General features: G+C 38.5%; 2 protein-coding genes across 4 annotated transcripts; both read left to right on the forward strand.

Moving 5' to 3' along the window:
- The first annotated feature begins 318 nt into the window (after positions 1 to 318).
- Positions 319 to 8959, forward strand: LOC146324159 (fizzy-related protein homolog). 3 transcript variants are annotated; one of them, XM_084723464.1, is made up of 14 exons: positions 319 to 425; positions 1618 to 1722; positions 2546 to 2674; positions 2842 to 2905; positions 3012 to 3142; positions 3379 to 3461; positions 3550 to 3733; positions 3816 to 3881; positions 3974 to 4076; positions 5448 to 5632; positions 5716 to 5949; positions 7878 to 7982; positions 8103 to 8195; positions 8291 to 8959. In XM_084723464.1, exons 2-14 carry the CDS (start codon positions 1654 to 1656, stop codon positions 8330 to 8332), a joined length of 1488 nt encoding a protein of 495 aa, XP_084579590.1. In that variant the 5' UTR covers positions 319 to 425; positions 1618 to 1653; the 3' UTR covers positions 8333 to 8959. The 3 variants fall into 3 exon arrangements, with proteins under 3 accessions (XP_084579590.1, XP_084579591.1, XP_084579589.1); XM_084723465.1 differs by lacking the exon at positions 319 to 425 and adding an exon at positions 547 to 705 and having other exon boundaries at positions 3015 to 3142; XM_084723463.1 differs by lacking the exon at positions 319 to 425 and adding an exon at positions 548 to 705.
- Positions 8960 to 9796: 837 nt separating this feature from the next.
- Positions 9797 to 17836, forward strand: haus5 (HAUS augmin-like complex, subunit 5). Its single transcript, XM_084723466.1, has 20 exons — positions 9797 to 9951; positions 10085 to 10187; positions 10303 to 10365; positions 10586 to 10618; positions 11058 to 11082; positions 11234 to 11366; positions 11524 to 11683; positions 12184 to 12280; positions 12923 to 13014; positions 13129 to 13183; positions 13278 to 13405; positions 13505 to 13586; positions 13700 to 13854; positions 14078 to 14240; positions 14434 to 14514; positions 14681 to 14826; positions 15252 to 15348; positions 16366 to 16504; positions 16659 to 16791; positions 17538 to 17836. Exons 1-20 carry the CDS (start codon positions 9828 to 9830, stop codon positions 17638 to 17640), a joined length of 2112 nt encoding a protein of 703 aa, XP_084579592.1. The 5' UTR covers positions 9797 to 9827; the 3' UTR covers positions 17641 to 17836.
- Positions 17837 to 18125: the final 289 nt, after the last annotated feature.

Here is an 18125-nt window from a genome sequence, read left to right on the forward strand (position 1 = left end):
CCTTTTTTGTATCCAGATTACATAATCCCATTGCATGTACTCTGTTACTCCCCAAACGTGAGTATAGACCACAGCAGTGCAGTCCTGCTCGTGGCCGGGTGTGGAGAGTCTGAACACGGATCTAGGACGCCCTCTATGTTCGGTACTGGGATATGACAAGGAACTGTCACCCATACAGTAACATGCAGAACAGGATATCCGCTTGTGTTAAAGTTAAACGGTTTTTCGGTTTTATCTACATCAGAAAAAGCAACATTTTCATGAACTCCATTTACTCGCAGTTTACTGTTAGGCCACAGTACCATTTTTTTTATGATCTATCTGAAGACATCAACTGTTAGAAACACAGGAAGTTTTTACACTGAGTGAGAAAAAAACAGTTATGATAGATTATAGGATACTGTTGACTTGGCTGTGAAACACTTGTAAGTTTACCCTCAAACCTCGACATGTTTAATCACTGCTCTTCACCGAGTTGTTAGTTCTCTGAAAAAAAAGCATTTCCGTGTTTTGATTTGACACGCATACGTCACCGGTGACAAAAATCCCACAATGCACTGTCATTTGCACCTCAGCCAAACTACACTACATTACATCTGAGAGTGAATTACTTCGTATATATCGCGTTATATCAGCTGATATATCGCCGAGCTGTTGTTCCTGTGTGTCGTTCGTGTGGAGCTGTTCAGGGACTGGCTCGCTGCTGTATGTACGCTGTCAAATATGATGAAATTAGCCACCAGCTAAATTAGCTAACGCTATCATTAGCTAGCTCTCCTTTTTTTTGTTTAGTATAAACATGACTGTAAGGAAGATATCTGATGACTTTTAACTAACTAACAACGGAAATGTCATTCTTTGATTTGAGCTGGTCGAAAGTTAATCTAGCGGTAAAATAATTAACAGTTAGTTAATGTTGTTTTGACTCCTAGCATTGGATTTGTTCAAGAGTTTAAGATCACACAATAACTGACATGCTGTCATTATTATTCGGTTTATAACTCAGTTAATCAGGGAGTATTATGCGAAGCAGAATTAGCAGGTGACCTGTTAGATATCTTTAAAAAGTGCTTTGAGATTTCACGAGAAAGGTTGTTGTTATTTTCTATCAATATTAAAGACAATTATGATTTTTAACTCTCTGTTTTTATGGGTTTAAATCCATATTTTCTGTAAACTTCATAATCATTTGGCCATGTTTCCAATCTTGCATTGTGGGATCCAGAAAACAAGCATAAAATCTAAATAACTAGGGCGGTGACTGATTTTCTAATTTTCATCATTGATTAATTTGCAGATTATTTTCACAGTTAATTGATTTGTTTATTATTTATTTGATTGTAAATAAAATGACAATATGCTCATCACAATTTCACAATAAGAAACATAATCAAATTGCTTATTTGTCCGTCTAATAGTCTAAAACACCAAAGACTCTTTGTTAGAAGAAAAGCAGCAAACCATCACATTGATAATGCTGGGACCAGCAAATGTTAGAATTTTATGCTTGAAAAATTAATGAAATGATTCACTGATTATCAAAACAGCTGGCAACTAATTATCCTTCTCACTGCATTTCAGTTGAACAGGCGAAATTATTTTTTGTGTGTTGGCCAGGTCTCCAACCTCCCAGCCTGGGGCTGTGGGATCAGGATGGATCCAGAATATGAACATCGTCTCCTCCGTCAAATCAACATTCAAAATGACAACTTGAGCCCTGTTGTGAGTTGTTTCTTTCTTTTTTCCTCTCTGTTTTTAGTTGTTTTTATGTGTTCCTTAAAGGGACAGTTCACCCCCAAATCAAAAATGCATATTTTCCTTGTTTATCTGTTTTGCTATTTATCCATCTAGATAGCACTTGGCTTGTGGCGCTCAAAGCGCCAAAAGAATACATTTGAAAAATTCAACAACAATGTCTCTTTCCAGAAATCATGACCTGGTTACTTAAGATAATCCACAGATCTTGTTCTGACCACTTTTATGTTGGAACTTCTTTCTTTCTATCATTTACCAACCCTATCACCACACATAAGAAAGTGTGCAATCACTCATGAATGAGTGTGAATGTAAACATCGAGGTTGGCTGAGCTGTAACCTCTTGTCCCTGAGTAGATGTACGGTTCCCTCTGCATGGTGAAACAGTTGGCCGGTGTAGTTCCTGCGTGAAACTGCTCACAGCAAGGTTATCCATGAAGTAACTGGGTCATGATTTATGAAAGAGACGCTGGTGTTGAATTTTTCAAGTATTTTTTGGCACTTTTAGCACCACAAGCCGAGTGCCATCTAGTTCTATTTTATTTGAGAGAAGGCAGCTGATGTCTCGACAGCTCACTCCAAAACAACCTAGATGGATAAACAGCATAAGAATGAAATATGTATTTTTGACTTTTGGGTGAACTGTTCCTTTAATAATATAAATGTGTCATATCAACACCTAACTTGTGTTACTATCACGTTAGATTATAAATGAACTGATCAAAAAAGTGACCAAACTAAATTAAATTAATAAAGAAATACACTTAAAGGTAATTCGTTGGTTTTGCAGAAACTGACACTGAGTCCGCGCAGTCGGCCACCCACTGGCTCCCCGTTATCCTCACCCAGTAAACTTGGAGACAGATTCATTCCGACCAGAGCGGGAGCAAACTGGAATATCAACTTCCACAGGATCAATGTAAGAACATTTTGCGGATACATTTTTTGATGAGTCTATCTGTATGAGAAGAGGAGTATCAATGTGTATTACAGAATTTTCAGTGTTAAAATGTGTTTGGATGAATTTGATAATTATCTGAGGATAATTTGTGTATCTAACAAAAGACAGTCTCTTTGTGATTTCAGGAAAATGAGAAGTCACCAAGTCAGAACAGAAAAACAAAGGATGCCTCTTCTGATAATATCAAAGGTAAACACATTTTATGAAGGTTATTTAGTACAGTATATTACTTAGTTGTGTGCATCTAGGATTGTAGTTTTGTGCTCATCTACAAGTTGTATTTGTGTGCGTGTAGCAGACGGGCTGGCCTACTCTGCTTTGCTGAAGAATGAGCTGCTGGGAGCAGGAATAGAAAAGATCCAGGACCCTCAGACAGAGGACAGACGTCTGCAGCCATCAACCCCAGAGAAAAGAAGTCTCTTCACTGTATGAACATTTCATCTCCTACACATTAAATATTGAATTATAGAGAACATTGATCATACAACATCAGAACAGTCACACATACACTATGCTCTCTGGGTCTTGAGTGGGGGTAAAAAACAAAATAAAATAGTAAAATATCACTATTCAGTCAGTGTACAGCTTTTTCAGTGCTTCATGTTATTTTAATGAAGCTGGTAGAGAATATGAGGGTTTCTGCTTGACTGTGTTCCTTTCAGTATTCACTCAACACCAAAAGGTCGTCACCAGACAACGGCACCAACATCTCCCCCTACTCTCTGTCGCCTGTCAGCAACAAAAGGTAGAAGCAAAATGTTACTTTTAGATCTCTTATTAAGCTATACATTTTGCCATAATAGTTTCATAATATCTGACTTTCCTGTTTGCAGTCAGAAATTGCTGCGTTCACCAAGAAAGCCAACTCGCAAGATCTCAAAGATCCCTTTTAAAGTCCTGGATGCTCCAGAGTTGCAGGACGACTTTTACCTGAACTTGGTGGACTGGTCATCTCTCAACGTGCTCAGTGTCGGGCTGGGTACATGTGTTTACCTGTGGAGTGCCTGCACCAGCCAGGTACACCAGAGTGTTTGCACACGACTAATTTTTGGGACATGAGTTTGAATAGTTTGACTTGAATGATTTGTTTTTTCCTCAGGTAACAAGGTTGTGTGATTTATCAGTGGAGGGTGACTCAGTCACATCAGTAGGATGGTCAGAAAGGGTGAGTGCACATATATAACTGCCTTCAAACTGTCATGGTGGACTTACAGTGCAATTTGTTTGTGTTAATGAGAGGATTCTTTGTGTTTTTAGGGTAACCTGGTGGCAGTGGGAACTCACAAAGGCTATGTTCAGATCTGGGACGCTGGTGCTGGGAAGAAACTCTTTGCCCTGGAAGGACACACAGCCAGAGTTGGTGAGAACATCTGCCATGTTTAAACTCTGAACATGGGTTATCATAAGTGTTGTCATGATAGCAAAATTTCAATATCAAATTTAGTGTCATAATTGATACCAGATTGATACTTGAGACTGAAACAATATGGTTCAGTACTCAACACCTAATAGATCAGAAACAGAACGTTCAAATATAGTAATAATATTAACTGTTATAGACCTGCACTGCTCAGTCCCCATGTATTCTGTGAATAGTTCCAAAAATACAAACCATGATTTTACCAACAGGACATTTCCACTAAAACATTCCTCCAGCAACACAGTCACTTTTTTATTCAGGGGCATTATGTTCACTATGTTCACTGTTATGTTCCCTAAATTTACAGTGGGAGTCAGTGTGCCTTTTTTTATTGGCCATTCTGTCTGACACTACAGAGCCACCGTAGTTTAGAAGTGACCTGTAGTTAGTGCCAGTAGCCCTGTGCTGTTAAACTGTTATATGTTTTAAATTAAATTAAGTAACTTGCGCTTTATACAGTGTTGTAGGCAGCATTGTGCACGAAGCATCAGTTGAAAACATTCAACTTGAAATTCTAATACCAACTGTTTTTCATTAAACAAAAAAAAACAGATTTTAGTCTACTGTGCAAAATATGTTCTTAAATAGTGCATTAACAGGAATGGTCATGTCACAATAAAAACAAATGAACTGAAAACAAAAGAACTAGAACTGGTAAGCATTAATGGTGAATTTATACTTGACATTCTTGATTGTTGTCCCCTGACAGACTATCTGGGACTAGTATTTCCTGGGGACCACTAGTAATTTGTAATGATTGCAGAGATCATCCGTAATCTCAATCCTGTGTGAATCTGCCATGCCCATAACTTGTAAATTTAAAAAAACATCTTTTAACATCATTTTTCTGTTGTCAGACAACTGAACAAGTATGAAATTTGATTGCAGCTCATAATACGTTGAACACCAGTTAACAGCTGTGAGACTGGCTATATTGGTGTTTAAAATGACTAATGAGTGACGATAACAGAGACAGTTAGTGGCAAATGTGTATTTATGCTTGTAGAATAGACAGAACGTGGAAAAAAAACTCAACCATTTGTGAATGTGGCTGCAGAAGAACAGATGCTCCACTTCTGAAATGTTGGTGTTACACAGAGCCTTGAAATCACACCCAGGGTATAATGTCAGTAAATTGGTGTAAAATACAGACTTGGCTTATCCTGTGCGAATGACCTGCTCGCATCACAGACATGGGGGGATCATTTCTAAATCGCTTGAGGTCCCCAGGTGATACCAGTCCCATGCAAATATGGCTTTAGTTAAATGTCAAGAGTGTACCCACCATATTAAGCTGTAGTCTGTCTGCAGGAGCGTTAGCGTGGAATGCAGACCAGTTGTCATCAGGAAGTCGTGATCGTATGATTCTTCAAAGAGATGTGCGGACCCCTCCGCTCCAGTCAGAGAGACGGCTGCAGGGACACAGACAGGAAGTGTGTGGCTTAAAGTGGAGCACTGACCATCAGCTGCTCGCTTCTGGTGGCAACGACAACAAGGTACGGTTATTGTCATTGTTAAACCTGCCGTTATCTTTCTGTATTTCTGTATTCATTGATGTTGTTGTTATTTTTCATCCCAGCTGCTGGTTTGGAACCACTCCTCACTGAGCCCAGTACAGACATACATGGACCACCTGGCTGCAGTGAAAGCCATCGCCTGGTCCCCCCACCAGCACGGCCTGCTGGCCTCAGGGGGCGGCACTGCCGACCGCTGTATCCGATTTTGGAACACCCTGACTTCACAGCCGCTGCAGTGTATGGACACCGGCTCCCAGGTCTGCAACCTGGCCTGGTCCAAACATGCTAATGAGCTGGTGAGTGACTCCAGATACAGATGGTGCACAACTGATTTGCTGACTATATTTTATGAAGTTATTAGGAAACAATTGTTATGAAGGTAACACTCGCATTAAAAATTAGATGCTAAATTGAATATTTTTCAAGGCTCAGTCCATCTTTGATTTTTCCAGGTTTTTCTGGTTGTTAGCAAAAAGCAGTGAAGTAGGTTAAAGTGCTGATGCCCTCACCTCCCTTTACCTAGGAGGTTTATATGTAGCAACTTCATCATGCAGAAACCCACGTCAGGGAATATGGGAAAACATTTTTAGACGGGCTTGAGAAAATAGCATTTTGATGCCAAAACGTAGCACTTCAACCAAAATTTGAATATTCTCATTTTAATACATAAGGAACGGTACTGGGAAGCTACAGAATCATATAAAAACCTAAAAACACAAAGAAACAGAATTATATCCCTGCGCTTTAAGCATCAATGCAATGCCTGTAAAATAAAAAAGGTTGGCATTGATGATTTCTAAGTATAGTAAAACCTTAAATAATTGCATATGTGTTCCCCATTTACATTTGTACTTCATTTATATCAGTTTTCAGAGATTTGCCACTTTCACATTAGTCTGTCTTTTAATTGGCCCAATTCCTGTCTATTCCTAAACCTACATCCACTGTAACAGATTTAAAAACTTCAACAGGCAAACAACCCTTGTTTTGTTTTTTGTTTTTTTTTAGTTCAGTACCAGACTGAACTCTTATATCAACCTACATGAGTCCCATGTTTTACCTTACCTCACATTTTAATGTCTATTTTTTATCACCTGTGCTGTGAAAACATCAGATTTTCACACAGTCAGACAAAGTAAAAGTGTGTGTCCTCCTGCTCATAGTTCAGGTAAAAATTCCCAGTGTACTGCGGAGCATCTCTCCTGCTGCTGGGCTGAAAGCACTGTCAGGAACCTCCATTTCTGTCACCGCTCTCCACACTACATTTTATTGTTTGTGATGAAAAAGGAGAGCTTAAATTTGTTTACCAACCACACCACCTCAGGTTTCACCCTCTCTCATCAGTTAACCACCAGTGCATGTTTTCTTCTGGATATTTGTGCCAGCTAATACAAAAATATATTTATGATTGGCTTTATTTATGATTCCTCATTGAAATGCTATCCCAGTGTGCTTTTGTAAGCTTCTATCGGTTTAATCCTGCTTGACTTGAAGAATCTCAGTCAACTGAGGAGTCTCCAACTGATTCGACTGATCAGCTTTCAGGGCACAGCCCAAGTTAATACTCTATAAACCAAAACAACTGGTTGCCTCTATCTAGTGCAGTGGTTCTCAAACTTTTTATGACATCTCCCGCCGATGAAGCTAAGAAACATTCGCACCCACACACCACATTTTTTAAATCAATCATTAACACCGAAAGGGAAAGCATGCAATAAAAAACAATAGTTTGAATTTTATTGAAATAAAGATCAACACAATATCAGACTTGTTTGTTTATTTTCCTTACATAAATCATACTCGTTCAGTGTAGTTTGACTCCGTGTTTTTCCTGTTGTCATCAAAGCCTCTCCTGCAACTGCTCTGTGCCCCACCAGTGGGGCCCACCCCACAGTTTGAGAACCACTGATTCAGAGCCAGTGTTTCTCAGAATTAAGATGCCATATGGGGTGTTGTTTTTTTTTTTTTATCAATCAGAGCATAAGTCTTTACAGTGTTTCCATATTTAACTGGGAGATGCACCTGTTTGCACTGACAGAAGTGTTGCCTCTTTCCTTTTTATATCTTTGGCACACAATGCAAAATATGCATTGTGAGACCACTGTCTGTCTGCAAAGTCTATTTGCAGTAATGACGTTAATGTGTTTAACAGAACTTGGTATAATTTCTTAATAGTGATTTACACAAACCCTCCTTTGAATTACAATATTGCCTCTTTTTGCAGGTGAGCACTCACGGCTACTCTCAGAACCAGATCTTGGTGTGGAAATATCCAGCTCTCACACAGGTTGCCAAACTCACAGGACACTCCTACAGAGTGCTCTACCTGGTCAGTTTTCTTCCTCATCAGAGTGTGGTCTTGCTTGCCTTGTTAATGGAACAGCTGGCAATATGTGCCAGAACATCTGGCAGTTTTGTGGATTAATTATTGTTTTTCTTTTAACATTAGGCCATGTCCCCGGATGGTGAGGCAATAGTGACAGGAGCCGGAGATGAGACCCTACGCTTCTGGAACGTATTCAGTAAAACAAGGTCAACAAAGGTGAGAAATCAATTTTTGGGACCAGCATTCTTTAATCACAAACTCCCTCATTATCCACAAAACAATAAACTACGTTTCTTTATCTTTTGTTTCAGGAATCTGTATCAGTTTTAAATCTCTTTACCAGGATACGGTAACTTCAAGCACATACTGAAACTCTAAAACTCTAGTTGGAGTGGACTGTGGCATCACCACTGGATCACTCATCAACATGGTGCTAAGGACACACAGTACAAGCTAAGGCATCCTGTGACATTTTTTCACAGACGAAATGGCAGCAAGAGCAACTGATAAAGTTTTTTCTTCATGCTAACAGTTGTTTGGGAAATTGTTTTTGACTTTTGTGCTCCCATTATGAATGTAGTCATTTTTTTACTTTTTAAAAAACGTGTAAGTGGATTGAAGAAATCATAGGCCTTACTTAAAAATATTGTGACACCATTGCCATTGTTGGGGAATCTAACAGGTGGAGAGAGCATTTTTAGTTTTTGTTTAACTCGAGTCTTATTTATTTAATGGTGCAGTGGCTTCAATGGAGAAAAATGCCATTACATATTATAACTAAAACTACACATAATCACCTACTAAGGCCTTTACAGTATGTGCACCATGCTTACTGTGATCCGTAAAGTACTAAAACTGAGAGTGGTTGTGCACTTCTGCTCCTGTGGACAGAAAGTCTAATGCTGTGCATTTAGACATACACTATACTACATGGTTGATTCTTTGTAGTAAAGGAGGAAATAAAAGATGGAACAGAGGAACTGCTGTCTGTATATTTTTTCTTGTTGGGATTCAAATACCATTACTGTTTATTTTTATTCACACTTGTGTTGTTTAATTAGATTTTGTAAAGTATGATTGTATGAAGTTTATGCATCTCATTTATATGAAAAAAAAATGTTGGATTGTCAGCAGGATCCTCATTTTGAGTTGAAATTCTGCTTGATGTAATATTTAACATGCTTGAATGTTGTGTATTTCAACATTTAATTCAATATTTTGATTGATTGATTGATTGACAGTCACATATTCTGTGGTCATTTTACAATTTTAATGAATTTATACTAGTGAAACAGTGCCTACATAAACATTCTCACAAAAATTGATAATACCGTGAATATAAAAAAGTAGTGGAATAATTGATTAAGTAATAAGAAATAAGAAATTAAGAAATAATACATACATAAATATACAAACAAATGTAAAGGGGAATAAATTAGTAAAATTGAAAATTAAAAGAATGTAAATAAAAGGGAATTGATACAAAGGTAATATAAATACAAAAGCAAGTTAAAACAGATATATCAATCCATGTCACATTTCATTAATTAGCTTAATTAATGTCTAAAATGCTATTTTTGATGCATTTAATCGCGTTTTAATGTTTTATTGTATTTATTCGGTTTTTGGTTTTAGCAGTGTAAATGTACACATTTTCACAATCTTCTTGTTTTTTTCTGGCCTCACATTCAAGTAGTTCTTGACAGAGCTATCTAAAGTTAATTGTGGAGTTTTTTTTTTTTTAATTCTTTTTATTACGAGGAATTTCTCTATTAGTAAAACTACATTTATGCTACAGTGTTTCCATGACAACCGTCTACGACCAGCGGCGGCGCTGCTTCAGCGGAAATGCTAACCGGAAATACTGTGAATAGGCGGGAAGTTAAAAGTTTGAGTATTTCGGATAAAAAAAATCTATTACCCTGTGAACTTACGTGTATTAATGTAAAGACGCGCTATCCGGGGGAGCAGGGTAAGTACTAGGATTAACTTATAATTAACTTAATTAGCGTTTACAAACTATGCTCGTTAGCTGACAACAGTAGCACTCTGTCGGTGTTGCTAGCTAGCTCGCCACAAGTTGTTTACTGTCTGTTCTCTGCCAGGATCCATGGCGGACAGAAATCTGGTGCGGGAGCTGAAACGATGGGCGACAGAGGAGTTCAATCTGCCCCCGGACAGCCTGCCAAATGACAGCTATTTTAAAACGTGTGTGTCAGCTCGGCTATTCTTTACAAAATGTTACTGAATAAAAAAACGTAGAGGTCCTCATAAATGATGCTTACTGTGCAGCGTTGAACACTAAATGTTATTTGTTTTCCAGGCTCTGTGTTGGGACAGGGAAGTCAATATGGAAGTATATCATCCAACACGTTTTTCAGCAGAGGTTAGTCTTTGCATTGCCTTCATGATCTGCAACCTACCAGGGGTTAAAATAACAGAAATAACTCAGCCCGTATTTGTCTGGTCAAAATAAACGACATCATGACATCTGATAAATTGCTTGGTCTCTACGAGACACTTCAGTATCTCCCTCTGTATACTCTGACTGGGCAGATGGGGAAATAATGGACTATATCTTCTTGACTGTTTCTCTGTTTTCACAGGAATGTGAGGATAATGCGTGGAAATCTCCAGTGGTATCCTTTCTGGCCCTGATTGAAAAATTTAAAGCAACTAGTGTCCTTACAATAGCCATGGTGACCTCATATGTACCTTAACCTTTTAGTTAATTAGTTGGTCTTGTAATTGTCAGTGAGAGATTTATTGGGAAACAGAAAGTCATTAGTACTTATTGCTGTTGATGTTTATGACCTGTCAATATACTCCCTGCTAGCACTTGGACACCCTAGCTCTCCTCTCATTGCATCCCAAGGATGTGGTATTGTCTTGGGGAGCTCCAGTGGTCCCTGGTTTAAACATTGCTAAGGACCTTTATGCTGCATCCTATTCCAACTCTCTCTCCTCTCAATTGTGTATTAGACTGTTTTATACATACCTAAAAAATTGCCTCAGCTACTAGGACCACTGTATGTTTAGTACTTTTCCAGTAGATTCCTTGACATTGTGATCTTCAAGGTACAAAGTTCTTCAAGACAAAGAGGTAGACTACAATGTCTTTTCTTCCTTGTGGTTTATTAGCATTTAATAATGACCTGCTGGATGTAGTACTTGATTAATCTCGTGTTTTTCATTTCAGTAAGAAACCCACTGATAAAATGAAATGTGTTTTTATCTGCCATTTCTGTGTGCAGTTGAAGCAGGCTGAGGGCCAGAGTGAGGCCGCTAAGCAGAAAGAGCTTCAGAGAAAGATAGAGCAACTGAGAGCTGAGATCAGTCACCTGGACTCTCAGATCAGTGGAACAGAGGAACATTTGGCTGCACAAGGTTAGTCCATCACAGGCAGTAAGGACTGAGTATCTGATCAGACCACACTACCAGAAGCCAAAAAGCCAGCTCATATGTTTTTCGTATGCTTTGCTTCCATAGTTCATCAGTATTTAAAATTATGTCTCATGCCAGTGTTCTCTGCTATTTACAACAGAACAGTCCATCAGCCATACCTGGGCCCAGGTGGAGGACAGCCGGCGCAGAGAGTTACTCCTACAGGCCTTCAGGCAGCGCTGCATGTTGGGCCGGAAGGTGCTCTCTGATGACACACAACAGATCAGCGGGCAATGCCAGGCACTGGAACAAATGGCAAGGTAAGGCAGAATATTGAACGTTTAAGTAACATAAAAGAACAACTGGGATCATTCACACACACACACACACACTAAACATACAACAATAGAGGAGTCACAATGTCAATTCTAAATTGAAAATTGATCAAAATGAGCTTAAACGAAAATGGATCAAAATCAAAAAAATCCGGAACTCTCCCAGTATTTTTTTTTCTCTTCACCCATGCCTATTTGCATTTGTGTTTGTCTGAGTAATACACAAAACAGCACTTCAAAGATGACCGGTACCGGTAACCTGCAGCTACAGTTTTCTTTTTAAAGAAGAATTAGAAGATGTAAATGACGATTCTCAGGCCATAAAACCAATGTTGATCTTTACAAATCAAGACTTGAGAGAGAGACAATGACAGAAGTCAGTGCTAAAAAAATATGACCCTTAAAAACAAAACTCTAATTGAGTTGTGGATTTGGAGAATTGTAACACCTCAGAACCTAAGTAAGAACTGTGTTGTGTATTGCAGAAAAGCGGAGGTTGAAGTGCTGTTTGATAATAAGCCCTCCAGTGGCAGTGATGGTGACAACCTGAATTCCAAAGCTGCAGCAGAGGCACAGGTTCTGGTAAGAGCTGCCTGAATGGTCTGTATTTTCCTGAGTAGAGTTTAGAGTGCACTTCATCTGTCAAAAATAATGCCAGTGTATTGCTGTCATCCATTAGTACGTGTCTAAATCAGAAATCATGAAGTGTCCAAAATCACTCCCATTTACCATATAGTGAATCATATGTACCCACCGATTGTCCATGGTGTGTCCACTACTTTTTGCTTAAAAATAAGAAAAAGAAAAACGACAACAAAAAAAAAACAATCTGCTCTGCAATTATGTGACTTAACATCTCTGATGATTTAGTGAATGTCGGAAATCTCAATTTATTGCTCACTATAGAGTAAATTACAGACTATATGTGGTATTATATAGGTAGTGGTAAAAGAGAGAGAGATTTTCAAGACACAATTCCATCTTAGGTTGGAAATAGCAATGGACAATGTTAATGCCATGTGCTATCTTCAAAGGAACTTCATAGTCCTACAGCTTGTGGAGATGCTCACTGATGTGAAAAACTGTTTTAAGTACAGGAAATATGCCAGAACTGATTATTAACAATTATTCACACAAATCTGATTAATGTAGAGCAAGTGCCTATGATAAATCAGATGCTATTTGAAGGAACTCATCCCATGTCTTTTATTTTTTCCTTTTAAGCGTGAAGTGAGACAACTGTGTGATGACAGGGTCCACTTCTATCAGTCTTTACAAGAGAGTGAACTGAAGACTGCACACACTGCTGCCAAACAGTAAGGACTACAGTGGATACAGTATTTGAGAACTCTACAAAAATTGTCTTTAAAATGTTAAGCAATAACTTCTTCTTTCTCAAATTAATCACTCTTCACTCTGTTTCCTCTCAGTATGACTCGTGAACAGAGGACTGCTGTGTTTCAGTACTGGCTGAGTGCTGTGGAGGTTGGTGTATTTTGATCAGTCTTGTTAGATATTTTAGTGCTTGTGTGTTAATTTTCACTTTGAATTAACATGTTGTTGCTTATCTTGTCATCAGAACTTGTTAGGTGGTTATCCTCCAAACCACATCCTCTCAGCATTAGAATATTTAGCTTCTAGAGAGCAGAAGGAACTAGAGGAGAAACTGACTTCTCTGGATGTGACACGGGATGTGACAGCCCTACAGTAAACTTAAACATTATTATAATATTCTCTCTTCCTTTTAAGACGATAAATCTCCAAAGTTTTCAGTGTTAGAGTATTTATCAAATATTTTAATTACAGGTTCCGATATGAAAGCAATCACCTACTGGACATGTCAGCAGAGGAGGATAATGAGTTGCCATCGGTTAAGACCCTTTTAGAGGTGTGAAACACAAACACACACATATATATCTATGTTAAATATTCAGGAAGTTCACAGAGCATATTCTTACTTTTACTATATATATTTGTGGAATTGTATATTTGTTGTTCCAGGCTGCTTGGGAGGAGGTGGAGCAGAGTTTGGTGGAACTGGCCCAGACTCGTGCCAGAGTCCAGCAGCTCAGAAACCAGCTGCAGGCCCGCAAGAAGGAGGCTGAACTGGAGGTGTCTACTACTGGGGATGAGCTCCACAATGATACATTGGCACTGTAAGATGACTTTAGAGTTTATTGATGAGATTTCCACAAGTGTATTGTCCCAGAATAATGCTTGTCTTCTGTCTCTATCTTGAAATTTTTGTGGTTTGTATTTGCTGAAAAAATGTTGCAGACAAATAGAACAGCTAATAGTCAAATGAAAGGCAAATTTGATCTCAATCGGAAAAACTTGTTTTAAAGAGATAATTTTGTTTTTTTTCTGTGTTGCTGTCAGATCGGCTCTAGAGGTGGAACTTCAGTGTGTGATGCAGGCGGCAGCCAGGGATCATATCAGAGACCGTTGTATCCAACTTGACCAGCAGGCCAGAAGCCGGCAGGAGGCGCTCAGAAACCTCCGCAGCCAGTGGCAGAGCATCCTTGACTTCAGACAACTAGTGGTAAGAATGAACTGAAAGCCCCATATGTTGCCAGTGTCACTCTTGGTTCAAGCATTTTGTACATGTTTCAAAACAGATCTGTAATTATTCAGAAAAAAGCAGCTTTGAATTTGGTTATGTGTGCAATTAGCTGTCTGGAGATATTTATAACGCAGCAGTATTTCTCTAACCTGTTCTGTTGTTGTCTCTCCAGGTCCTCAGACAGGAGCATATCCGAGGTCTGATTAAGGGGAACTCTACGGCTAAGACGGAGCTGATCCGTCTGCAAACAGAGGTCTGGATGTTCTATGACACTGAAGTGGAGAGATTATTTATGAGATTTTAATTCATTCAGTGGTGAAAGAAATGTCTTTTTTTCTCTGTAAACTGAAAAACTTTTTCCACTAAAAACTGAATTCTGAACACCTCTTGAAGATTTCTATGCCTCTGTCTTGTTTCAGTTACAGGAATTCGTCCAGGACAAACTGGTGCCGCAGTTTGAATATGTCACCACTGCAACAAGCAGTCTGAGGAACTCCATTTCCAAAGAGGCCAGACAGTTGGGAATGGTTTCTCTTCTTGCTCTGGACCGTAGGACTGTTGAAGGGTAAGAACACGTTGCCTGATACCTCAACCCCAGTATAGTAGTTACTATGGACAGTAACCAATTAAATGTTACATTAAATGTACTCACCTCCTAAATTAACACCCAAACTGAGCATTTTATATCCATATTTTACCGCTAGTTAAATATGTATTTGGGAATAAATCAAAAAGGGTTACATGACACATACTGTCAACTTTTTTCCCTTTGTGTTGTCCTGAGTTTTGTTGTATCTTGGAATCAATTACAAATTCACAGAGCGAGGAAGATGAGGAAGCAGAACAGTAAAGTCTGTCAAGAAATCGTCCTTCCTCATCAGTAGTACAACTGTGACTTTTGTATCACCACAAAAGACATTTTTATCAAGTGGTGTTAATTGGCCCAAAAAAAAAAATAGAGCAGTGGCTTTTTTTTTTCCACTGTCACAGAATGCAAAGAGTCCCTGCGTCGTGGCTGTCCATCCATCGCCTGCAGTCCCCGACCTTCAGCAGTGTGTGTCAGAGCCTGGCATTCCCACTGTACAGGGTGAGTCTGCCTCTTCTTTGTCTTCTTTCCCAAAGAAACACTGTATGTGCTTGTCAGTCCTTGTGTTAAGTCAGTTTTAGTCATAATTCAGTGGTTGATGATTCAATTCAGCAACTATTAGCTATAGTCCTATAACCATTAAACCTATGGACTAATGCAGAAGGAATGTATTTTTCTTTTTTATATGGTAAAATATGATAAGTAGGGGATATAATATGCATTTTAAACATTCAAAAAAAGTGTTTCAAAAGCGATGAATTACTTCAAAACCATGAAATTGTGTTGTCATAGTGGCAGAACACCTTAAAGTAATGTTGAATCATTTATAGTAAAATCTAACAAAATACTTTCTCAAACTTTAGTTGTAGTTATGTGATGCATTTTTTAAAATGTGTCTGTGGTTACAGTAACACATCACTCTGTCAAGCAGCTTGTGATATGAAACCACTCGTCTTCAGTGTGAATGTTGTTTTTTTCCCGCTTCTTTCTCTGAGCTGTCTTGTAATTTCTCAGAATCTAGCATTGTAACTGTTTATTTAAAGTATGTATTTAACTTCACATTCTTCACATTCTCATGAAATTGTGATACATAAGTTTGTATATGAAGTTTGCCTGTGGATACACGTTACATTTCCTATTCCTACAAAAGTTGTGCAGCCAGCTCCTAGAGTTCACACTACTCTTTAAACTTCACATGCCCAGACTGTTTTTGATTAAACAGCTGACATCAGTGCTGTAGCTTGACCCTAGTCATCTCACTAGCAGAGCTGATAAAAATAATATCCATGGAAATCAGTTTTACTGCACTGAGGCACAACACCAACAGCCTTGTATTCTCCAGACTGATGTGAATTTGCAGGGGTAGAGGAATTTGCAGGGATATCTGTTAGTCTTACAGACACTGTAGTTTTTTTTTCTTTTATAAAATATGCTTTTCATTACATGGAATTTCTTCTTTTTGTCTTCATTTTCGCTGACTTTGACAACCTAGTTTTTCCTTGTCTTCTTACACTTCAGGCTCCAGAGGAGTTGTGTTCCCAGACTCGTTCCCAGCAGCTAGAGTTGCGTTTTCTCCGTCAATTACTGCAACTTCACTCTGCTACACTGCAGAAAATACAGAAGGAAGCAGAGTTGCTACATGCATCTGATCAGAAAGGTAATCGGGGGAACTCATCAAGAGTGAAGCTCATATCATAATTAAAATCCACAGGAAGAAGTGCTGTATTTGGCTGTCTGTACACATCATCTATATGATTAAGATTTGTTTTTTTTTTAAATCAATTTTAGTAACTTTGTACTTTGCATCTTAGCTCTGCTGTCCAGAGTCATGGAGGAGGATCAGAAGCTTCTGAAGGCTCTGGTACCAAGAGTCAGAAGCCTCACCCAACACTGCACCCAAGGTCTTTCTTACGGGGCCCAAGTCAAAACTGCCATCTCATACTGGTGAGGAACATTTCTGAACCTGCTGTCAGACATTTGATGCACCACATTTGGTGTTTTACATAATTCCACCACAGCCTTATCAGTTAACATTTACCATCCAGGTTCATTGCTGAGATCTTGGGATGACCCCTGCCCACACATGGCTTTACAGTGGAGTTCATTAGGTCAAGCAGTCATTAGCACAAGCAGTGATGCAGGTTTTAAACATGTTGTGCTGTCTAACTATGTTACCTAAACCACATCTGTAAGTGAAACTGAATGTGACAAGTTATCACAAAAATAGCCTGTTCCGAACATCCACTATTTTAATGCTTTAGACCACTGTCTAATCTAATCTGATTGTGTGATTTCTTGTTTTTCTTTCTAAAATGGAGTCCATATTTACTTGAACATGACTGACAAGTTCTAAACATATGGTGTTACGATTTTACTTAATTTCTTGTTAAATGATTCTGAGCTAATTGTGATTATAACCTATGCAATTGAGCTGAGGTTTGTCTGATGCATAGCAGTATAACACGGTACATTGCTTTGAACACCAATTTAATTTATGTGATTTTGCAATTATGTGATAAGGAGGTATTTTGACATCATAATACTCTAATTAAACATTTTGCACAGACCTATGTATTGTAAAATGTTTACAAATGAAAAGACCCTGGTTGTTTTCCTTTAGTGTTCACTGATTGTAAACTCTGGTTGAAACTGGTTAACTTTTTCTGTTGTGTGTGTGTTCATACATTTAGGTGGGAGAAGCCAGCCCAGCATGTCCTTCCTGAGGTCAGCAAAGGAGGGCTGACCTATCAACAGTGGCTGCAAAGATGGAAACTCACTGCCAAAGCCTCTTAGGGGATGCCTCAGAGTTTAAAAACACAAAGCAAATCTGTAACAGCACCTTTCAATGGCAGAATGACCATTCTGCAGTAGTCAGAAAATGCACAAATGGTTGTAACTAAATCACACTTCTTTTTTTCTGTTATCTTCTCACCACTTCTCCTGTTTTATTGCATAAAAGTCAGTCACTAATAAATCATTTTAAATCTTATTATTTGTTCCTGTCTTCCTTGAAATGCATTCAAAAATACCATAAAGGGTTTGACACTGACTATGGCCCGTACCAATAAAAAGTTACTCTGTGACCAAAAAATATTCCATGTAGGTGGTATCCTCTTACTGTGAGCCTTAGCTAACATGTTCCACAAACATCCCAATACCTTTGCGCTTTGTAGTTCAACATTGTACGAAAAAAATGAATAGTATTCGTTGTCGGCTAGTTACTGAAGCCTACTTGAACTAGCCTTCAGTAGGACCAGACAATACACGGTTAAAGAGTA

Source organism: Lutjanus erythropterus, chromosome 7, assembly GCF_056507025.1.
Source record: "Lutjanus erythropterus isolate fLutEry1 chromosome 7, fLutEry1.hap2, whole genome shotgun sequence".
NCBI classification, from domain to species: domain Eukaryota; kingdom Metazoa; phylum Chordata; class Actinopteri; order Lutjaniformes; family Lutjanidae; genus Lutjanus; species Lutjanus erythropterus.

What these genes read in the sequence shown, in the direction of transcription:
- LOC146324159 (XM_084723464.1), top strand. Translation starts at nt 1,654, where the DNA reads ATGGATCCAGAATATGAACATCGTCTCCTCCGTCAAATCAACATTCAA. An exon ending in CTGGTGGCAACGACAACAAG is followed by an intron (nt 5,633 to 5,715) that starts GTACGGTTATTG and finishes TTTTCATCCCAG; the next exon opens with CTGCTGGTTTGGAACCACTC. An exon ending in GTAAAACAAGGTCAACAAAG is followed by an intron (nt 8,196 to 8,290) that starts GTGAGAAATCAA and finishes CTTTTGTTTCAG; the next exon opens with GAATCTGTATCAGTTTTAAA.
- haus5 (XM_084723466.1), top strand. Translation starts at nt 9,828, where the DNA reads ATGCTAACCGGAAATACTGTGAATAGGCGGGAAGTTAAAAGTTTGAGT. An exon ending in AAGTTCTTCAAGACAAAGAG is followed by an intron (nt 11,083 to 11,233) that starts GTAGACTACAAT and finishes TTCTGTGTGCAG; the next exon opens with TTGAAGCAGGCTGAGGGCCA. An exon ending in GACCGTAGGACTGTTGAAGG is followed by an intron (nt 14,827 to 15,251) that starts GTAAGAACACGT and finishes CCACTGTCACAG; the next exon opens with AATGCAAAGAGTCCCTGCGT.